General features: G+C 32.3%; 1 protein-coding gene across 1 annotated transcript in view; it reads left to right on the plus strand.

Annotated features, from left to right (window-relative positions):
- Nucleotides 1-24473, plus strand: part of Ahi1 (Abelson helper integration site 1) — a 180201-nt gene that overhangs the window by 83330 nt on the left and 72398 nt on the right. The window contains exon 20 of the mRNA XM_076859434.1: nt 9798-9918. Within this exon, the coding sequence (XP_076715549.1) occupies nt 9798-9918 (121 nt within the window). The remainder of the gene's footprint in view (nt 1-9797; nt 9919-24473) is intronic.

Consider the following 24473-nt stretch of genomic DNA (forward strand, 5'->3'; position numbering starts at 1 on the left):
TATGCTTGTTTTGTTTTGTTTTGTCTTGTTTTGTTTTGAGGGATGGGGTGCTGGGAATTGAACCCAGGGCCTCACACACACAAGGTAAGCACTCTACCACTGGGCTATATTCTTAGTCCAGATAAATTTTACATGATAATTAATACATAGGAGACATCAACCAGTATAATCTGATGGGTATATGCTAAATAAATTTTTATAAGTATTGAAATGCACACAAGTTGCAGTTAATAATCTGTTGTGCTGATAATGCTTTAATTATTTATCAAAGTGTTTTGTACTCTTTCCCCATTTAATCATATAATAATCCTGAAGGACAAATTAGATATTATTGTTATTAATTTAGAAAGGAGGAGGCTGAGACTTACTGAGTTTGTGGTTTACCTGAGAATCCAAATTTATTCTAAGAACTGTAGTACACAAAGAGACCCTTGATATTAGAGAGTGTGAACTAAAGTATATGAGATATACACAGCAGCAATCCTCCTTTTACAAACAAGACTGTTTTATTTATTTATAACCTTTAACTCAGTTGTTGAGAAAATAAATTAAGGAGTTGGAATGGCCTTGTTTTTTCATTCTTCCCTTTTCTGCCACTTCCAAAGTTCAGTTAAACATTCATTTATCAAATATAATTATATGTCACAAAACAAAAGATGAGAAGGGAAAGAATTAGAATGGTGTTGGTGTGATCAAAGACTGCTTCATATAGTGTCAATGCAGGAAATTTTTTTTAATTCAATAAGTACCCACTACCATGTGGCAGACACACAGAATGTGGTAGGCTGTTATCTTTTTCCTCATGGGGCATCTTACAGAGGAAACATATCAGAAAATACTGGGCCTACCCCATCACTGAGCTGTCCAATATCAGTTGGGACCTATCACTTTTTACCTAATTATCACAAAGTCAACAAGATATCAAATATAGACAAGAGAAGGAAAATGGAGGAAAAAAGAGAACATGCTATATTCTGACTGGGGCTGCAGATGTTCAGGAAACTTGTTCTGATAGCATTGATTGGTACAATGATTGTAGCTCCAAGATTACTAAATTTTATGTGTACACAGTATAAAAGGCTAGTGCCCCCCTCAAAAAAAGTTTATTCTCTGACTAGCAATTCAAAGTTATTTCTCTTTTATTTTTAACAAATATATTGCATGGCCTTCTTTTGTGATGCTGTCTGAATGCCCAAAGAGTAAAAGCACCCTGCACACATTTAGCCAATCTGTATCTCCATACATTCTCCAATGTTCTCTACATAAATGTAATGGGAAAGTGAATGCTCATAAATAAAGAAGTAGAATGAATGCTCATTGAAAAAAAAATGATTACATATTATATCTGGAAAGATTAACCTTATTAATATCTTCAGTTTTTCTTTTTAAATATGTTTTATTGAGATGTAATTCACATACCACAATATTAATCTTTTTTAAAAGTATATAATTCATTGCTTTTTTACCCTATTCAACTTATGCAGCCATCCAGCTTTGATTTTAGAACTGTTTCATTACTCCAGAATGAACTCCCATATCTGTTAGTAGTCATTCCCAATTCCTACATGTTCACACACACATCACAAACTCATGGTAACCACTAATATACTTTCCATAGTTTTGCCCATGCAGGACATTACATATGAATGGGATTGTATAATATGTGGTCTTTTGTAACTTTCTTTTACTCAAAACGATATTTTAAGCATTCTTTATTTTCTAAATGTCTCAGTATTGTTTTTTATTGCCAAAGAAGATTCCACGGTCTGGATATGTTACATTTTACTAATCTCTTCATCAGTTTATGAACATGAGTTGTTTCTACCTTTTAGCTATTAAAAATAATACTACTGTGAACATATTTTGGAAGATGTGGACATTTTTATTTCTCTGAGGTTTAATATAGGTGTGGACTTATTGAATCATATGGTAACTCTTATTTTTCACAGTTTGAGGAATGTCAAACTATTTTCCAGAGTGTATGTACCATATTAGAATCCCACAAACAAGGTATTTTCTTTGGAAAGATATTTGTTCAAATCCTTTGCCCTGATTTTAAATTGAGTTTCTTGTCTTTTTTGTTGTTCACTTTCAATAGGTTTTTATATATATTGAATACAAGTGTTTTATCTGATAGATAATCTGCAAATATGTTTTCCCATTTATATTATTTCCATTTTATTGATGTTTTTCTTTGAAATAAAGAGGTTTTCATTCATTTTTCTGAAGTTCATTTTATCTTTATCTTCTTCTTCTTCTTCTCCTTCTTTTTTTTTTTTTGGTCACTTGTCTCTCTTGTGTCACATGTAAAAAAACATTGCCTAACCCTGTCTCAAAGGTTTACATTTTCTTCTATGAGTTTTATAGTTTTGGTCCTTACATTTAGGTCTGTGATTCTTGTGAGTTATTTTTTTCTTATGATGTGATATACTAATTGAATTTCATTCTATTGCATGTGAATCTGCTGTTGTTTTAGCACTTCTTTCACATTGAATGGTCTTGTTACTCATCAAAGGTATTTCATCTTCACAGCACAGTATATGCACTTTCTCATCTTTTAGATCCTGGATAATAAATTTTCATTAGGGCTTGTTAAATAAAAGTTTTTTCTTTCTTAAATTCCAGCCATATTTTTACTTTGTTGAAAGCTTATTTATTTTTTTCTAAATATTCTATTTATATTTCTAATTTATATTTCTAAATATAAATATTTATTGGTGCTTACCAAGTATTTTTCTAAATGCTTGGGATGTAACAGTGAACAAAAACATTTTATTATAGACAAAGGAAATAAGTGATACAAAGAAAATAAGTCCATGGGATAAAGAATGCTTGCAAGTGGGGGCTACTCTCAGGATATCATGGAAGCCCTCTCAGAAAAAATCCTTAACAAGGAGCTAATTGTTTCCTAAATTCTGTAGGAGTAGTATTGGCATGCTCAAGGAGCAGAAAGACCTATGCTTAAGAAAGTAGTGAAGAAGCAAGGGGAAGCATGTTTTCATGAACAGGGTAAGGGGTAATCAGTAGTAGATCATGCGGATTCTATTAAAGGGTCTTGCCAGCATGATTAGGAGTTAGAAATAGTATTTTAATTAGAGAAACCAGCCAGGGAAAATAGAATGAATTGTAAGAGAATGAGTTTTTTAAGCAGAGAAGCCAGCAGACTGTTATTATAGTCCATAAAGAGGAGATCTCTCTTTATGTAGTAGGCCTCTGTTAGTGTAGTAATAATGAAGATGCAGGCAATGGACAGTTTTGGTGTATATTTTGGGAATAGAGTCGTCAGGACTTGGTGATGTGTTCAGTGTGGTATAAGTGAAGGAATGAGGAATAAATTTCATGTTTTTGGTTTCAGTAATTGTGTGGGTGCTGGTGGTATGCTTTTTTAAATTAATTTTTTATTTCTATATGACAGTGGAATGCATTATAATTCTTATTACACATATAGAGCACAATTTGTCATATCTGTGACTATATACAAAGTATATTCACACCAATTTGTGTCTTCATACATGTACTTTGCATAATAATGTTCATCACATTCCACCATCATTTCTAACCCCATGCTTCCTCCCTTCCTATCCCATCCCTCTGTTCTTTTAATGTGAGGAGTACTAGAGTTGAGGGAGCAAGTCATAAAAATAGAGTTTTAAATATAGGGATATCTATGAGGTAGACAGTGGATATATGAGTCTCATATTTGGTAGTGAAGTCAGGACTAAAGTCTTTCTTTCTTAGAGTCTTCCTTCTTTCCTTCCTTTTTTAAACTGATAGACTGAATGATATCACATGGCATATCAGTAAAGAAGAGCCTAGAGTAGTTCAAGAAAGAAGAGTGGTAGATGGTTGTATACTGCTGAGAGAAGAGTAAGATAAAGACAGAGAGTTGACCTTTGTATTTGGCAAGATGTTGGCCTTTGGTTACTTTGGTAAAAACTGTTTCATTAAATAATGGAGACAAAAGAACAAGAGAAATGGGTTGAAAATGGAGCCAGAGTGAATTAATCTGAGACTAGATATATAGGCCATTCTTTTAAGGAATTATATCATGACTGGGGATCAGAGAAACAGGGCAGGAGTGGAGGGAAATATTAGGTGGACTATTAAAGCATACTTACTTGCAGATGGGAATAATTTGGTGGTGGTTTAAAAGTTGATAATGTACCATGGAGGTAGTAATTACTGGAATCAAGTCCTTTACAAAAAAAAGCGAGAGGTAATATAATCTTGAGTTCAAATGGAGGGACTATTCTAAAGAGAAAATAAAAATATAGATTTGATGATGGAAGGGTGAGAGAGTTCTCATCTTATTGCTGTCCAGGTAGTAACTGGTATTGAGGTCTTGAAGAGGATTTAATCTTCTTTTTCTTTTTTTGTAAATTATATTCATCCAGGGTAAGTGATGATAAATGCAGCCAAGTAAAAATTTATTAAATTATGTTTAGTATAAGAATTCTATAAATGTAAAGTAGTAATCTATATTATAGTCTAATCTGTCTTGGAACATATTATTTACTGAAAACATTTTAAAATGTTTAAAAAATAGAGATTCCAGAGAAAACTGCTTATTAAAAATATATTTATTTATTCATTTGGGACCTGGAAATATAGCTTACTGGTGGAACATTTGCTTTGCATGCATGAGGCCCTGGGTTCAATCCCTAGCACCACTAAGAGAGAAACAGAGGAGGGAAAAAAATAATAAATAAATATATATATATATATATATATATATTTTCACACACCTATACACACGCATAAATATTTTCATCATAAGGAAGACAAAATCAAGTTGAGATTTGAGTAGAATAATGGTTTTTAGTTGTTTGGAACAGGGTTCTTTTGAAAGGGTTTTTAAAAAATTTTTTTTAAAAATATAATTATTTCTTACTGGCATTTCAAAACTGGATATGAGCAAGTTGAGTTCTCTTGTTTTAACAATATGTAGAATGCTGGCTTTATTCTATATGTGGTCTTTGTGGCTTGTGAGGAGCAGTTAAAGGAGAGTCCAGCTTTCTAACCTGGGCACTTAGGCAGAGAGTAGTAGCTTTTCCTGAGAAAATAAATCGTACAGAAAGATTGGGTTAGCTCTGAGCTTAATGACCAAGAGGCATGTTTTCAATATAAGAAACAGCATTAGAAAGCATATAAAGTAATAAAATGAATGTTCCTGCCCAGAGAAACAGTATGATATGATGTGAGGGTAGAAGAGGGCTAAAGTGGATCTAGCAAATACACTAATGAGGAATGTATGGGTATGACAAGATAAACAGGATTAAAAATGAAGAGAGGAGAGTTGTGGACAGTGTCAAGGGCCTGTGTGAATTTCCTGAATTTCATGATTGAAAGTACAGAATGACCTTCACTTCACATTTAGTGTTAACAGTAAAGACAAACTTTGTTGTAGCTGTTTTAAGAATGAAAGATTGAGGTACCTGGATAGCAACTGTGTGCTGTTTTGCAAGGAATTTACCTTCTAATGAAACTTGAGGGAAATAGAATTATAGGGAGTTTTTGTTTGCTGTTAATTTTTGTTCTAAAGTAGAAGAGTCTATTCTAACTTGTGGCAAAAGAGGCAGTGGAGAAGTTGAGAGTAGAATTTGAAAGAGCTTTAGGGACATCCCCAAGGACACCAGTGAAGGTATTAATCTTAAACAGATGCACTTCTTTCTCTGACAGTAAAAGAAGAGATGAGGGTAGGTGGAGGAGGTGTATTCGGTCATAGGTTTGAAATGAGGATTTCAGGAGGTTCAAGGTCATATTTTCCTTGCAAAGCTGGGCAGTAGACTAAACGGGAAAGTAGTAAAAGTCTTGAAGGAAACCAAGATCTATTTTAAAGTGTACTTGGAGGAATCATATCAGTAATCTTTGAAACACCAACACCGTGCTAGCTATCAGAGGCCCCCCAAAATCTGATTAAATATTACAAAATAAAACTTCATAATGACTGCTTCAAATTTGACTTCTGATTTTAGTTAATATTAGTCATAATGCACTAGTTTAGAGGTAATATTTTTTGGTACCTTACCATTGTAAAAAACTCTCTAGCTGGGTGCCATGGAGCACACCTGTAATCCCAGCAGCTTAGGAGGCTGAGGCAGGAGGATCTCAAGTTCAAAGCCAGCCTCAGTAATTTTGCAAGGTCCTAAGTCACTCAGTGAGACCCCATCTCTAAATAAAATATAAAAAGGGACTAGAGATGTGGCTTAATGGTAAAGTGTCCCTGGGTTCAATCCCTGGTACAAAAAAAAAAAAAAAAAACACAAAAAACAAAAAGTCTCTAATAGTTCCTTCCCAGTCTCTCACTTCTCTTCTCACTTCTCTGTCCCAATTTATAAAGAAAACATCTGAAGGCCTTGAGATCATGTTTCTTAAGATACTATGGCCTACTCATTTATTGGCTTTACTAACCTAGAAATCATAGCAACATAAGCTGCTGTTAGAATTTATATTCTGAGAATGTAAAAAAAAAAAAAATACTAGACTTCAAATACTTTGAACATTACTTTACTTCAAGCTTTCTGTTTAACTTCTTTTTCAAAACTGGGATTTTAATTTTTATAACAGATAATTTGCAAAAATAATTTGCAGTAAACATTTCCTGAATATTATTGGGTTATTTTTGCCTCCAGAACTGTCTTCAGATTAAAATATTAACCTGCATTATTGTATAAATTTGGTGGAAAATTTTGACAGCTGTATGGGCAAAGAGTTGAACTTGTGAATGTAGCATATAAACAGCATCAGAATATTCAGATATAACTTAAAACCAATTTGAGGAGTCTTCAAAGCTTAAAAATTATTATGAACAATTCTATTTGTGGTGAAAATATCATACAATCTAAGGTTAGCTCAAATGATTAGACTTGTATGTATATATGGAAATGAGTGTTATATTTCTCCCAAAAGTTTTCAGTTTTAACTAATGATTAAAAGAGAAGCTTTCCTTAGCTTATTTAGTCTTTTGCATTCAGTTTTATGTTTGGGACAGTGAGGTTCTTAACATTAAAATGAACCCACTTCTAGAGAATTAATGTTTGCATATTTTGCATAAAGCTGCGTATGCTCTAAAAGAGTAGGCAAAACAGTTTTGTTATTAACTTGGCAGAAGTTCTAGGTGATTTTTTCTTTTTACCTACCATGAATTTCATTCAAGCTTTATGCTTTAAGTGTTCTTCAATATGGAGGTACTAAACTGACTTTGGCAGACTGTGGTTTTTGCGTGAAGCAAGCAGAAAAATGTGTTGTGAAAAGAGGGTAGATCGGTATAGGGTAGACTATCTTAGCCAACCTTTCTGTTGTTGTAAAATTATTAAGCAATTCTTTTCCACAGCATGTATTTCAAAAATAGATGTTGCTTCACTCTATCTAATGGTTATTATTATTTTTCTTCCTCTAAATGGAGTGATAAATATATGGAAGCTAGCTTTGAAAACACTTTGAGTTCTAATTTCAAATGACTAATACTAACAATAATAACAGTTTTTGCAAACCTTGAAAATTGCCTTATCTGCTCTGTTGTGTTACTATACATCACTTAATGGAAATTTGAATAGCCTCCAAAGAAAGGTGTCAAGAAATAACAGAATTATATAAAAAAAAACTCCACAAGAATATGTAATTATAATTATCTTTCCAAACAACATTTTATTTAAAAAGAGTGATTTTCTGTTTGAGCAGAGGCATTCAGTACACTCTTCAAGCTTTGCTGGTGTTTTTTGTTTTGTTTTGTTTTAGTGCACATAAATTGTGCACATAAATTTCTAAAGAGGACAACTATTAAAGTCATTGTAGGTACTGTGTGTGTTTGTTTGTGTGTATCCATGACCATACAGAGATACAGACACAAATTCATATCTCCAGCATACACCTGTTAATTTACAACAGATCGTAAAATACATTGTTTGGCATGTAGGAAAATCATTTTCAAGAAACTGACAGAAGGAATGAATATATAGTTAAATGATAAATGTGTCCTTTTTGTATATAGTACTTACATTTAAAATTATAGAATTCTGATTTATTGCATCACCACATTACATTAAATATCCTAATTCTCTTACTTTTAGATGATGTTAATAATAATAATTAAATTTATATAGCACTTTATATTGTACTTTAAGTTTGGGGGGCGGGGGGTTTGGTTTAGGTATTTTTGTTTGTTTTTGTTTTTTTACATTTCTTCAGATCAAACCCAGAGCTTTGTGCATGCTAGGCAAGCACTCTACCACTGAGCCATACCTTCAGTCCTATTTAACCTATTTCTTACTTAATGTTACTTAGTGTTTTATGGTTAACATGTAAATATCACTTTATAATACCAGATGTTCTTATGTATTGGCACATCCCCATTAACTCATAGATATTATTTTTATAATCTCCATTTAAAGATGGATAAGGAAGCTCAAAGATATTGGTTTTGTTTTTATTTTAGATACAATTAATATAAATAATCAACTTAATTTTGGTCAGTGTTTGATAATGGAGTCTGAGAATTTTTAAAGCTGGACAGTATTTTAGCACTGATGTAATATTTGACCCCTTTTGACTACTTTGAAAAATAGTTTTGTGTTTTATTAAATGTCATCATAACCATTTAGGTACTTTAGAAATGTGTTAGTGCATGTTCTTAATTGATTTTTTACTGAATCTGCTAAAATTCTTTGCTCCAAGAGAAAAAGTTAATCTAAGATATAACATTACTATTTGAAAGAAAGGAAGCATTTACAAATATGCAAATAATGAGTCAGATAAATTGCTTATAACCCCAACCCAGAACTATCTTATTTAAAACCCCAAATACTAATGCAGAAGTCCACTCTGTGGTTGTTATTATTTAAACCAAAGTAAGTAAATAAATAAAAAGAAAAGGAACTATTTTTATATATTAATATTTATGTCATAATTTATAATTTTAGCTTTCTTAATTCACCAATTACATATGTGCAGTGAACTAAAATATTATATTGTTCCAATTTTTTTAAAAAATATCACATTTTATCATGATTCATAGTAATAATTTTAAAAAATTGCTGACATATTAATAATGAACTAAGGACTTGCTTTTTTCCTGAAATTCATTCTAGTTTACAATATAAATGTCTTCATAAACACTTCAAACTTTTTTAGTGAACGATTATTTTTTTACAGTAGCTATAATACATGTTTCATTCCTGTGAGATGGTTGTACTGACAATCATAATAAGTTTTACATGTTGTGTAAAACCTTACATTTACTTCAGAAATTTTGCTTAATATTATTTCTAAAGTCATGCTGTTTTTAAACAGAATAACTGTTTCACAGAATAACTTTCACAAGTTAAGTTACAGCTGTGTTATCTGTGTCACCCTGATTTATATAAATGCTAGTCTTACAGGTGTTTTCTGTACAATCTTTAAAAGGGAAGTACCTGCTATTTCACTAAAATGCTAGAGAAATGTGGATATGAAACATTTTACACTCTTGATTAAAAGCATTTAAGGAGTCATTGTATTTTTTACATGGATTAAGACTACTCTGTTTTATTAATGATGTTAATTTCATAATAAGCAAACTTTAGTAAGATTTATTTACTTTAATATAGTTAACTTTCATCATCACTGTATACCTTTCTTGATAAAAACTATTTTGTTTTTTGTTTTGTAAACTTTAAAAACTAACTATATAAATCATTACCACTTCTTTTAACCCATCATATGTTCTGATTTGACTAGTAAGCAAATATTTCACATCCAGTTTTTGCATAAGTAACCCAGAAAATCATGCTGTAGTTTCTGATTTGCATTTTCTATTGCAGGTCAACAAAAATCTCTCATTTACTTCACCACCACCAGCCTCCTCACAACAGTCTAAGTTAAAACAGTCAAACATGCTGTCCGCTCATGAGATTCTACATCAGTTTGGTTTCACTCAAACCGGTGAGCCCCTTTCTTACTTTGACTATTATTTTAAGTGTTCAGATATTATTTTTAAAATGAATTTACATATTTCTCTTCCAGAAACAAAATAGCATTTTAATGGTCAGTTTCACAGTTGATAAATTCTATTCAGTCATCTTTTTTCCTTGAAATCACAGAAATTATTTCAAAGTAAATTTAGATTTATTAACTTGAACAGTAGCTATTCTGAACCTGTATTCTGTTAAACAGATAATAACTTAAAGGTGAAGAAATATGATTTTTAAACATGTATAATTCTAAATTTAAGTCAGTGTCCCAGCTGTATAAAGAAACCATGGTTTACAACTAATTCTATTTTTCATCTTAAGTAAAGTCAAGATAGAATGAATGCACTTTGGAAGAAATAGGATGCAACCTGCAGAGAGATCACATCCCCTAAAAGTTGGCAAATCAATAAAATATGCAAAAAAGCTTGTTTCAGAAATCTACATGAATTACTGAGTTGATATGAACTATTCAATTGTAAATTTTTAGGCTAATGTTCAAATTTAAGGTTTTCAGAGGATATCAAAGAAAAACTTATAAGTGAGAAAAGTTTATTTTTGCATTGAAAAATGACTTTTTCTTTTTGTTAGCTATATATTTCTTTTTAATATTTATTTATTTATTTTTAGACATACATAATACCTTTATTTTGTTTATTGATTTGTATGTGGTGCTGAGGATCGAACCCAGGGCCTTGCACATGCTAGGCAAGCACTCTACTGCTGAGCCACAACCCCAGCCCTGTTAGCTATATATTTCTAACAGTAATTTTCCTAAATACTGAATTCTTTAAGAAATGTGAGATAACTGAAAATTACAAAACAATTACTCTTTAACAAAAAGATTAAAAAGAAATTTGATTTTGAAAAGATCAGCATAATTTTCTTAGAAGTTCAGAGATACTATCATTTTCAACCTTGAAAGTATTTTGGAATTTACATGTACAAATTATTTTAAGTTTGCTGTATAAGTTATATACTATAATGAAAAAATATTTGGATTCAGAAGGCTTACAGAAGTGCTGGTTGTCTTTTATTATATCTGTGAACCCAAGACTCTTCATTTGAAAACTGATAATGGTGTTCAGATGACATATCTGAAAACACTTACGTAAACATAAGGCACTATATAAGTATAAATGTTGACATCGTAAACATGGTGAATATGTGTAAGCTAGGTTTGAAAACACTTTGACTTCTAAATTCAAATCACTATAGTAATTAACCATTATCTCAAACCTCAAAAATTTCAATTTGTCTTGTTTCAGATATCTAGCAGAAGTTAAAACAGTAGTGCTGATCATTGATATTTACATTGGCATGTGCACCATATACTATATGCTCCCTTAGACTTAGTCTTTGCACCCTAAATACATGGATGGTTTTCCTTTATAACTTGTCCTTTTAATGACTAGGAGGGAGCTTTGTGCTTAGGTCAGAATTTCTGGGAACAAACCTTTCAGTCCATATTTCTGGATTAAAGGCTTAGAAGATAAATGTCAGTTGTTAAATAAAGATAAATGTTAACATATTGTTTAAAATTTATTTAAATAGTGTCTTCTGTCTTGTCAACCAACATTGTGTAGATAATGAATATAAAGTGCTTTTATTTTTTGTGAAGAGGAAGAGCAGAAGGATAGATAGAAAAGCCTTTGAAATGTTAAGAGGGATTATCACTAAAACAGATAAAAAATAGAGATGAAGAACAGAGGAACAGCTGGATATGATAAGGGCAAGCCTTGAAAACTTCACATACATAGAAGTGGCTCAATTTCCCTTGAGATCCCATGGCTGTGCAGGCCACAAGTAGGATATCTACATCCTGGATGTCTCTCCACATGTGCACTATCTCAGAGGTATTCTCATTTAGCCAGGCAATGCATGGTTACATGGCGATACCAAAATAAGGCATATCCTTCCTAGAAAGTTTATTAAGATGGAAAAATGATAAAAGGAGAATATGTGGTCTATATGGAAAAATGATAAAAGCAGAATGATCAATTGCAAAATGGCCAAGTTCTCCATTTTATTCATTGAAAAGCCAGTCTCTGTGGAAGATATTCTGTGCAGGGAACTAGGTAGACTAGTTTCTAGGCCTGGCCCTATTTCTAAATGACTGTAGAATCTTGAGCAGTATTTTACAGGTTTCAGTTTTCTTGCCCCCTACAAGTGAAGACTTTGGATTAGATTTCTTTCTTTAAAATTATGTGATTTTATTCAGTGTTCAAATAAGTTTTTAAATAAGTGTTCTTGATTTTACAAATCTATTAGATTCCAAAATACAGGACTACAAAACAAATAATATGGATATAGTGTTTTAAAATCTCAACTGAAAACCTATCTGAAATATGTAGGTCATACAATGTTTGTCTTTGTAAAGTATAGGGAAAATCTGTTCACACAGAGCTAATATATATGATCCTGCTTACAATCATGTGAAGAGATTTATGAACAGGGTTGGATCTTTTTTATATATAAATTACATATAGGTGAGTTTACTTGCTGGATGTCTCAACTGCGATGTGGGCTTTTATGTTCAGCCGAACGTATGTTGACCTTATTAATTCAAGGTAAGGTCTAGGTAATGAAGACTGTTAGAAAACAGTCTTTCCTCGTTGGTTTATTTTCCTCAATTTCTAGAATACGGCCTTATTCATTATAAAATCATTTTAAGTATCTACTTTGTTTTATGTCTTCTGTCAAAGATATGGAATAAATATTACAATCTCTGCATTCAAGAAGCTTTTGATTGGGTTGAGGAAAAAAAAATGAGTAGGCAACAAACTAAGTCACTGTGATATAAACAATGAAATCACAGACCATCAGAGTATCACAGCAATAAAGAGAGAGAGAAGAGTTAACAGGTTTTTTCAAACTACATATCCAAATAGACCTCTTGATTCTCTATCCCCAAAACCCTGCCTTCTACCTCAACTTCCTCTGCTACACCTCAGGTCTTCGCTTCATATCACATTGATTAAATTGTTTAGGGAAACTTGGAGCCATAATTGAGTCTTTCTTTTCCCTCCACTTCCTACTTGTCTATGAAGTTCAGTTGTTTGATCTGTCCTACTGCAGTGGTCTGTATCCTTTGCATTTACCCTAAATAAAATTTTTGTTACCATACTTTAATGAATATTGTGTGTGTGTGTGTGTGTGTGTGTGTGTTTTAATAACTTGACATGGCTAGGTAATGGTTTAACTGGAAATGGTGGGATGGATGCTTAGGGAAAACTGGATCTGCAAAGGTAGATTGGGGCCAAATTGTGCTATGCCTAGGAATTCACATTTTATTCTTCAACTAGAAGAGTTATCCAAGGTATGAATATGAAATATGATAAAATATGCTTTAAAAAGGGATGGGACACTTCCAGATTCATTCTGTCAAGCCAGTTCCACATACCAAAACTAGATAAGGACATGTCCAGGAAAGAAGACTATAGATTAATTTTCCTGATGAACTTAGATACAAAAATACTTAATATTAGCAAATCATGTTCAACAACATATTCAGATTATACACCATGACTGAATTGGTTTTATTCTAGAGATGCAAGACTGGGTTTCATATATGCAAATCAATAAATGTAATTCATCACATAAATAAAATTAAGGGCAAAGATAACTTAGTCATCTCAATAGATGCAGAGAAGGCCTTTGACAAAATTCAGTATGAATTCATGATAAAAATACTAAAGAAACTAGGGATAGAAGAAACATACCTCAAAGTCATAAAGGTTATATGTGAAAAACCCAGAGCCAGCTTCATTGTAAATGGGAAGAAAACGGAAAGCATTTCCTTGAAAAATCTGTAATAAGACAGGATGTCCTCACTCCACTTCTATGTAAGATAGTGCTAGAATTTATAGTTAGAGTAATTAGGCAAAGAGGGAAATAAAGGGGATTTAAAATACGAAAGGTAGAAGTCAGATTATCACTGTTTGAAAATGGTATGAGCCTATACTTAAAACATCCAAAAAATTCCACCAAAACACTGCTAGAGCTAAGAAATAAATTCAGCAAAATAGCAGGTTACAAAATCAACATACAAAAATCAATAGCTTTCCTATATACTAATAATGAATCTACTGAGAAAAAAATCAGGAAAGCAATTCCATTACAATAGCATTGAAAAATACTATAAAATACCTAGTAGTAAATCTAACAAGGTGAAAGACCTCTACAATGAAAACTGTAGAATATTGAAGAAATTGAAGATGATCTCAGAAGATGGAAACACCTTCCATGTTCATGAATAGGCAAAACTGCTATTGTTAAAATGGATACAAAAGCAATTTGCATATTCCATGCAATTCCCATCAATTACCAGTGATATTCTTTAAAGAATAGAAAAAAAAAACAGTCCTAAAATTTATTTGGAAGAATAAAAAACCCGCAATAGCCAATGAAATTCTAAGCCCCCCAAAACAAAAACAATGCTGGAAGCATCACAGTATCTAACTTCAAATTATATTACAGAGCTATAATTTAAAAAAACTGCATGGCATAATAACTGACATAAAAACCAATGGAACAGGGCTGGGGATGTGGCTCAAGTGGTAGCGCGCTCGCCTGGCATGCGTGCGGCCAGGGTTCGATCCTCGGCACCACATACAAACAAAAATGTTGTCTGCCGAAAACAAAAAATAAATAAATATTAAAAAATTCTCTCTCTCTCTCTCTTCTCTCTCTCTCTCTCTCTCTCTCTCTCTCTCTCTCTCTCTCAAAAAAAAAAAAAAAAAAAAAAAAAAAAAAACCACCAATGGAACAGAATAGAAGACACAGGACAAACCCACACATCTACAGTCTTCTGATTCCTTTTTTTTTTAATATTTTTGTTTTAGTTGCCAATGGAGCTTTATTTATATGTGGTGCTAAGAATTGAGCTCTGTACCTCCCACATGCTATGCAAGTGCTCTCCTACTGAGCCATGACCCCAACCCATTCATCTGGTTTTTGACACAGCACAGGTGCCCAAAACATACATTGGAGAAAATACAACCTTTGTAACAGTAGTGCTGGGAAAACTGGTTATTCATATGTAGGAGAATAAAACTAGATCATTGTCTCTCACCACGGTGTACAAAAATCATCTCAAAATAGATCAAAGACCTAGGAATTAGACCAGAGACTATACAACTCCTAGAAGAAAACATAGGATCAACACTTCAGCACATAGGCACAAGTGAATAAGACCTGTAAAGCTCAGGTAATAATGCCAAGAGTTAATGATTGGGATGGCATCAAATTAAAAAACTTCTACACAGCAAAGGAAACAATTAGTAATGTGAAAAGAGAACTCACAGAATGGGAAAAAAATTTTTTTGCTACCTATTCTTCTAACAAAGGATTAATATCTAGAATATATAAAGAACTCAAAAAAACTTTACACCAAAAAAATCAATAATAAATGGGAAAATGAATTAAAGAGACACTTCTCAAATGAAGAAATGCAAATAGCCAACAAGTATATGAAAAAGTGTTCAACATAATTAGCAAGTAGGGAAATGCAAATCAAATCTACATTGAGATTTCATCTCATACCAGTCAGAATGGCAGGCATTAAAAATACTTATAATGCTAGAGGTTGGGTATGGTTGTATGCCTGTAATCCCAGTGCCTCCTGAAGCTAAAGCAGGAGGATTGTGAGTTCAAAGCCAGCCTCGGCAACAGTGAGGTGCTAAGCAATTCAGAGAGACCCTGTCTCTAAATAAAATATAAAATAGGGCTGGGGATGTAGCTCAGTGGCCACTCCCCCCCCCCCCACACTAAATAAATACATACATACATACATACATGCTGGAGAGGATGTGGAGAAAAAATAACACTATTATGCTGTTGGTGGGATTATAAATTAATGCAGCCACTATGGAAATCAGTATGAAGACCCCTCAAAAGACAAGGAATGAAACCACTGTGACTCAGCTATACCACTCCTATCCCCCAAAATTAAAATCATCATACTACAGTGATATATCCTTATCTGTGTTTATAACAGCACAGTTCAGAGGAGTCAAACAATAGAACCAGTCTAGTTGTCCATCAGTGGATGATTAGATAAAGAAAGTGTGATATATATGTATATAATGGAGTTTATTCAGTCATAAAGGAAAATGAAATTACATCCTTTGTCAGGAAAATGGATGGAACTAGAGACCATTATGTTAAATGAATTAAGTTAAACTCAGAAGGTCAAGGGTCATATATTTTCTCATATGCAAAAGCTAGAGAGGAAAAAAGGGTGGATCTCATGGAAATCAAAGGGAGATTTGTTATGTTGTGTGCATATAAGGACAAATTCATCATTATGTACAACATAATACACCAATAATGTTGAAAATTTTTTTCAAAAATATACTTTAAAAAACTATAGCTGGGACTGGGACTGGGGCTCACAAGTAGAGCACTCGCCTAGCATGTACAAGGCCCTGGGTTCAATCCTCAGCACCACATAAAAATAAACAAATAAAATAAAGATATTGTGTCCAACTACAACTAAAAAATAAATATTAAAAAAACTATAGCTGGTATCTGGGTGAGACATGGTCTAGAAAAAAAATATTAGGGTATTACTGTAAATTCTTAACAATAAGTCAGTTAATCCCTGTTAAAATTAAAACTATTTAACATCTTTCCTAAGTTTTATAAGAAGTCAATTTGTAATTTTAACATTTTGGGTTATAGTAAAGGCTACAGCCTGTATAAATGCTTCACCATGTAGTGAACATGTTATAGACTTATCTCAAAACTGTTCCATACTTGTTTGGCATAATTAAGAAAATGTATAAAACAATGACAGCAACTTACGTTTGCATAAACATTTATAAGATTTTTTTAATACATATGTTTGTTTTCTCCTCAACAAAACTCTGAAAGGAGCAAGTGTGAAAAATCTTATTGAGTGAAATCATCTTAAAAATTTTAAAGATCTTATTCAATTCATTTACAGTGGAAACTAAGAACTAGAGGGACTGACATATAACTATACTTCACATAATTAATGTCAGTCGCACCTAGCTCAATGCATCGTCTTCACTATACCAAATTGCCTGTTCTATAGGACTTAAAAATGGGAGGTAAAGTGGATTCCCTGGTCAAGACCTTCAGAGAGGCTGTGCCTGCAGCCACTCCTTTGTCCTTTGTCCTTTTAGTCTACCAAGTGGTCCCTCTGGCTTGGGTATTATATTTCTTTACTAGCTTTAGAGTTCTTTGAAAAGAAATAACCTGAACAATACTAACAACTATTTGGGAAAGGTGTGATTTTTGAAATTAAGCTGTCAAGAAGGACATCTTGATTTCTGAGGATTAATCAATTTGCATTTTATTTCACCTTTAGATATATTCTATTTGTCAGTTATTAAATTGTCTTTAATGCTAGGGTCAGTTTAATTGGCATGTTTAGTATCTAGTCAAATTAACAGGCTCTCTTCAGAGAAACTTTATTCTGATTTGTCTGAATCCAGATCCCATTCAACCATCTCAAGAGTCCTATAGAACTAAATTTTAGAACAGGCTATCAGGTGTGATGGTAAATGCCTCTATTTCCAGCTTCTTAAGAGACTGAGGCAGAGGAATTACTTGAACCCACAAATTCAAGACTAATGTGGACAACATTGTGAGCTCTATTGCAAAAAGAAATAAAATAAAAATTAAAAATTAGTTTATTCAGTAATAAAATCTATCACTATTATGGGTGGATAAGGGAGAAAAATTAGCAGAAATGCTTATTACTGGCAATGGGGTATTTGTATCATCTTTGCTTAATTATATTTGAAGGACAGTGTATTTTGTTTTTATGTATTTCTAGCTTTTCACAACATTGCTCTAAGTTAAATTTAATTCAGATTAAATGGATAAGTCCAGCAAAATAAAACAAATCAATTTATTAATATGACTTGTATTCATCAAATCTTCATATTATCGTTTTTAATTATAGATTTGGTGTTTGGATTACATCTAAGCTGGAAATATGATGGCTCTTTATTTCAAAGGAAAAATATATTTGGGCAAAAATTAGGAATTAGAATGATTCTCAGTAAACACAGCTGATGATAAAAGGAAGTTTCCATTTTAAGGAAGGTAAAATGAGCTCAAATAACTTTTCATCACATCAGAATTGGCAGGTTTTTTTCCTATTATTACTTAATGAATTTAACTGCTTTATTGAATTCTGTCTGGTTTCATACTTTCAAAATTCTAAGATCTCAATCCATTGGTAAGATAGGTTAAAGGAACCAATTCATTGCCAAAGATGATCAGTAGAATTAATGGATTTTCTATAGATTAGTGTTCTTAAGTATTCTTTTTTGTTGTTAAAAAAATCAACATGTTTTTATTGGGCAGTTTTTAAGAGCAAGACTTTGTTTTCCCAAACGGTCACTTTTCTGAATTTGCTGTTTATTATGAACTTGAATTGGATTTGGTCAGAAGAAAGTTGAGCCTTATCCCTAACTCTATTACCTGTTTTTTGAGGGTAGTTGACTTTCTCACATCAGATAAATGTCTCTGAATATTTTCTCCTGCATAGAATTGTTAGGATCACAAAAATATGTTTAATACTTTAAAACCCATAAAATGTTGTGAGAATAAATAATAGGCAGCTACTTGAGATTTGAAATCATACAATTTGCATCATGACCCACAGAATGAAGGAAGTACCTGATCTAATAAAATGAATTAAGTGATGATTATAGGAGGAAAATATGTGAGAGGGACAAATAATGGATATAGGATTTTTAGAAGCATGCCAAAAAGGCGTCAAGATTAAGTAATTTAAGAGGACAGTTTTCAAACAAGCATCTCAAACTCTATCCCTTAGAATTTTACACTTTACTTTTGAAGCTTTAGCTTTCCACAGAAATACCACCCTTAACCCATTTTTTAAATGTGATAATGTTGAGAATTTCAGATAGTTAAAATAATAGGCCAAAATTTGTGTGAGAGTATGTGTTGGGTTGGGAACAATCCTTTCTTCCAAAGCTAAGAAACAACCAAAACAACAAAGAACTCCTTTAGCTAGCCTTGGTTTCCCTCAGGATTTGACTGCCTCTAAAAGCATGCAGCAAGAAGCATCAGAAAACTTTGAAGTACTTCATATAATGTCATTTTGCAACCTGTAGTTTTTCCACTCAAGAAAATACTGTTCTATAGTAGGAAAAAAAAGAATCAAAGTGGGAGGAAGGGTACTTATTTAATCAGAAATGTGTTGATAACATTTGTTCACTAATAGAAGCAGTGGATGTATAGAAGTAAACTTCAGATTAGGAATTGATGTCAAATTTCTAATTCTGCCTTTATTGTCCAGCCAGCCTCTCAATTTATTCAACTTCTAAATAGCTAATGATAGGCCAGGCAGTATGCTGGTGCTGGTTGTTCAGAGTAAAAATTACAGACCCTGCTCTCAAGGGGTCTGCAGTTTTTATTGGAAGAAGACAAGGAGACATTTATAGTGCAATGTGGAAAGCCTAACTCAGGCTCAGGGGTCTGAGGAAGATAAAGAATTTAAAGACTCGGTGATTTCTGAATTGAGTTTTAAGAAGAGGAGTCCCCATTAAAAAGAGAGGGGCTCTAAGACTGAGGGGTGGGAACAACTTAACAAAGTTTTTCACATATAAAATGGAGGCTGTTATGCCAAATTTGACTGCTTTTTAAAAAGGCTAACAAGCAGTGTGAAATCACTTTTTAAATGATTAAGCAACTAAATGTAGGTTATTACTCTTATCTTTTATTTCTGTAGCATGAATTAAGTAATAGTAGCTTAATTTTAAAAAAAAATGATGGTGATAAAAATGAAGACAGGATGAAAATGTACATATGTCACATAGCTGGTCAGACTAACTGAATTAATCCTATTGTCCATCTCATCTCCCAAAGACCAGGAATTACATCCAAAGCTGATGTTGCTGCCGTTTTATATATTTTCTCTAACTACCTAGCAACACAACAGTCCTAGAAATGGGACTAATTTCATATTTGGATTTTTCTGGTTACTGGCTAAATCTTCATTGTTTGGAATTTTCCTATAACGTGACTATTTTATGCTCCCTTTCTACAAAGATTAAGACTTCATTTGCTAGAATTTGTTGTTGTTGTTGTCTTACTTGAAATCTGTGAAATTGATGTTGTATCAGTATATTAAAGATACAAGGTACCATTTTAGTAATCAGTATACTATTATACTAATTCTGCAGTGATCCAAGTTAATCTACTAGTTAAATATTAAAACTTATCCTCCACTTACAATACAAGTCCCTTTATTTTTTAATAAGGTTATCTAAATTAGTCAGGTGTTTTTATATGTTGATAATTTAAAATATATTCTACATACAAATAATTTCCTAATGTATCAACTAATGAATATTAATGAATTTGATGGTTCTTCATGCACAGGGATATGTACTTAGTATTAATGTATTAATTATAAGGCATGTTAAATTTCTTTACATATCTTCTGAGGGGAGAATATGAGGGCAAACTTTTCTCCCTGTTGATATCAGCAGATTCAAATGAGATTGAATCTGCCCACTGTTTTTTAGCCATTTGTTTTGTAGGAAGCCATTTTCTGTGTCTATATGGCACCATATGGTTCCAGCCTTACAACTTTTACCCTTACCTCCATCTGTTTAAAATAGAAAAGGTACTTTAAATTTCAGCCTCATTTCTTTTGTGTGTTTGTATGTTTGTTTTAAGAACCTTTTAAATTTAGTTGTCAGAATATACCATAGCATTTGCCCAGTGGTATATTAAAAACCAATGAGGAATAAAAAGCAACCAACTTGCTCGCATAAACTGTAGGAAATTCTCCAAATGAGATCTTATTGATTTAATGACTGTGCAAGCTACATAATTTAATCCTAACATGGCCAAAGTATGACCTAAATCATTGAATTCATATTGATATTCTGATGTTTACCTTTTCCAAAGCTTTTTAGTTGATGTATTAATAACTTTTAGTTTGTCTTTGTATTTTGAAGACTTATAAAGTTTGCTTATAAAGTTTGCTTATACTTTTTTTAAAAAAGCAAACGTAAAGATTTTGAGTTTAGGCAAAATTGAACAGAGCTATTATAATGTATAAAACTCTGAAATATAAAATTTAAATTCAAAGAATATGCAACCTCAAACTTGTATAGCAAATAATATAAACTAATCACTTTTTGTTGTGTATGTGACAGAAATCTAATAACTGTCATGAGTGAACTTGAGTTTCCTGAGAGAAACCTCTATATTTTACTCTTCAGTCTCATTTCTGGGAATAACATTACCACTTTTTTTTTTTTTTTTTTCTGGTATTGGGGCTTGAACCCAGAGTTCCTTTATCACTGAGCTGCATTCCCAGCACTTTTTAGTTTTTATTTTAAGACAATCTCATTAAGTTGCTTTGGGTTTTGCTAAATTGCTAAGGCTGCCCTTGAGACTGGCCTTGAACTTACAATACTCTTGCCTCGGCCTCCTGAGTTTCTTTTCATTGCAGGCATGCACCACCAGTACCTGACACATTACCACTCTTTTGGGTAGAAACTTTGGTTCCTTCTCTCTTCCTTTTTTAACTAGTCTTTCTCAGACCACTCTCATTTCTTTATTCTAAATCTCTCAATGTCCCTTTTGTGTTTATAGTCTCTTTCATTTCTTCCTTGTTCCCTTTTTTCTAGTATTGATGTTTTGTGGATATCATATCTTCTTAACTCTTTGAAAGTTCTGTTCCCTGAATTGATGTTTCCTCTGTTTGGTTTTTGCCCATCAGTTTTTCTTTTATTCTTATGGTTTTTCCTTGTATATCTAGTGAGTATTGTTGCTGCCTGTTTTTAAAGATGAAGGACTGGGTGCAAATACAGTGTTCTTCTGTTGTGTGACTAGCTCCATGATCTCACTATTTTGTTCACTCAAGCGGAATGTCTTAGAACTTTGTTCCATGTGACTAGGACATAACTGGCTACTTGTATTTCCATTCAGGCAAGATGAATGGATCCACCTGTCAGGCTGTCAGGATAATTGCCAGATGAGAAAAACTGGGACAGCATATCTATTCGAGACACTTTCACTCTTCCCAAATGATTTGTTATTTTTAGAAACAATTCCACTGATTTTTGTTTTCTTTTGACCTGAGGTTCATGCTGGGTAGACGCCATTTTTGTTGGGTTTCAGTGTGTTTAATCACTTTCCTCTTTTATAAATTTGTTGAAATCTCTAATCTGTTCTTCTCAAGCTTGGTGACCTTTGCATTGCTAATTCCAATGGTCAGTTCTTCATCCTTATCTTACTTGACCTATCAGCAGCATTTGACATATTTGGTCACTTCGTAATGCATGGTTTCTGGGATACCACATTCTCTTGGTTTTCTTCTTATCTCATTAGTCACTTCTTTTTATTCTCTTTTGCTGATTCTTCGTCTGTTCTGACATGTCTTTCTAGATTGTTCCACTACAGTTTGACTGTTTTATTCCCTTCATATGCTCATATCCTTGGGGATTGCATGATTTTAAATAAAACTCATATTCTAGTGATTCTCAAATGTTTTATATTAAGCTTAGATCTCTTTTCTGAACTCTAGATGTGCACAGTATATTACAGTAGTCTCTAGCTTCATGTGATTGTTGAGTACATGATATGTAGTAAGTATGACTTAGAAACCAAATTTTTAATTTAGCTTAATTTAATTTAATTTTAATTTGAAAACTAAATGTGGCCAGTAGGTACATCTTGGGAAAGTACACAACAGTAAATCCACTTCTGTGTAAGTCTTCATCATCTTACCCTAGACCAATTGTTACACTATAAAGAATTAGCAGTTGATTTAACTGACTATCGGGAAACCTTTAATAATAAAAACTTCCTTGAATGTAATGTTGAAGATTTTATGGTATTTCATCATCATGATTCTGAAGATGTTATTAAAAGCAGTATCAATTGATTCATGTTGGCACTTTAGAAATTTTAAGTCAACACATGAGATTCTGGTAGCACTCAGCAAAGAAATCAGAATACCTGAATTTAGATTTGTATTCTCTTACTTTTTCTATGATATGAGTAAGTTATTTCATCTTAATGATTTGTCATTTAAAAGGATAGAAAAAATATTTATACGAGTAAAATATTTTAAATACCCAAATACATTTGACTTCAAGTACATTAGGAGTTAATAAAATTTTATATCTTTATGGCTATCTTCAGAACTACTTTAATCATTGAACCTTTTTATTTTAAATTTATCTAACATCCTACTACATGTTGGAAAGTGAAAACACTGTGTTCTTAAAATTAAACCTATTGAATGATTTACATTAAAATCCATATTTCTCCACTATATATGTTATTTCAAAATATAACTTTTAGGAATACTGAGTAAAACATTTCCATGACAAAAGGTGGTTTTTAATTATATAATTTTGCAATAGATGACTGAAGGTTTTGACTACTTTATCAGAATATAATTATACCATGATGAAAGCAGTGAATATTTTTTAATTTACTATTGTGCCTCTAGGGTAAACTGCCAGTAATCAATTTTTTCAAAGGTAAGAACAAAAGGAAGAATTGAATTCTCATTTGGCTACATAAGGTGAGGAAAAGCTGGGTTTGGTGGTGCATGCCTGTAATCCCAGTGACACAGGAGGCTGAAACAGGAGGATTGTAAGTTCAAAGCCTGCCTCAGCAATTTAGCCAGGCTCTAGACACCTTAGTGAGACCCTGTCTCACAATAAAATATTAAAAAAGGGGGGGCGCTGGGGATGTGGCTCGGTGGTTAAATGGCCCTGGTACCAAAAAGTGAGGTGAGAGAATTGGTTATAAAATGAATAAGTTATTTTGACCAGGCATAACTTAATTGTATTTTTATACTTTGAGGATAAAACTGCATTTAATGTAGTTTATTTTATCAACTCAAACTGAAATTGCCAATTTTCGACTTTTAAGATAATTAAGCACACAAAGTAATATTATTGTGGAGTATATTTACTAGTACATAAATTTTAATGTAGATTTTTGTTACTCTTTTTTCTGATAATAAACTTAATACGTACTTTTGAAGAAAATGAGTAAACTTTTAAGCCATTCCTCAAATACAAATACTTGTATTTTTTAAGTATTATAAAAAGTGAATGTATCATATATATGCAGTATGTTTACCACATCTCTAATAAATATATTCCAATGCAAGTTCAAAGGAAAAGGTCAAGTTTTTATTCCATATTAATCAGTTTTACTTGTTCTTTCCACTGATATATCATTAACATTTTCATACCTCATATCAATGTCCATTTCAGCCATTCTGTGATGCTACAAAAGGTAGTAGATTTTTTTAAAAAATTAATATCTTTATCTACTAATTTTGCCTAAAGTGGGTACTACCTAGAACAAGCAAGCAGCTATTTATACTCCACCTCACCCCAGCCAGGGAAAAGAGAATAAAAATAAATTTATATTATAAAAACAATAATTTTTATTTTCTTTCTAAAACCCGATGTCTCAAAGTTACTTTATAAAAAATTAGATCTGTGCCAAGAAGTACCTTAGTATCTAATCATTTTCATT

The sequence above is a fragment of the Callospermophilus lateralis genome, chromosome 6 (assembly GCF_048772815.1).
Source record: "Callospermophilus lateralis isolate mCalLat2 chromosome 6, mCalLat2.hap1, whole genome shotgun sequence".
Lineage (NCBI taxonomy): Eukaryota > Metazoa > Chordata > Mammalia > Rodentia > Sciuridae > Callospermophilus > Callospermophilus lateralis.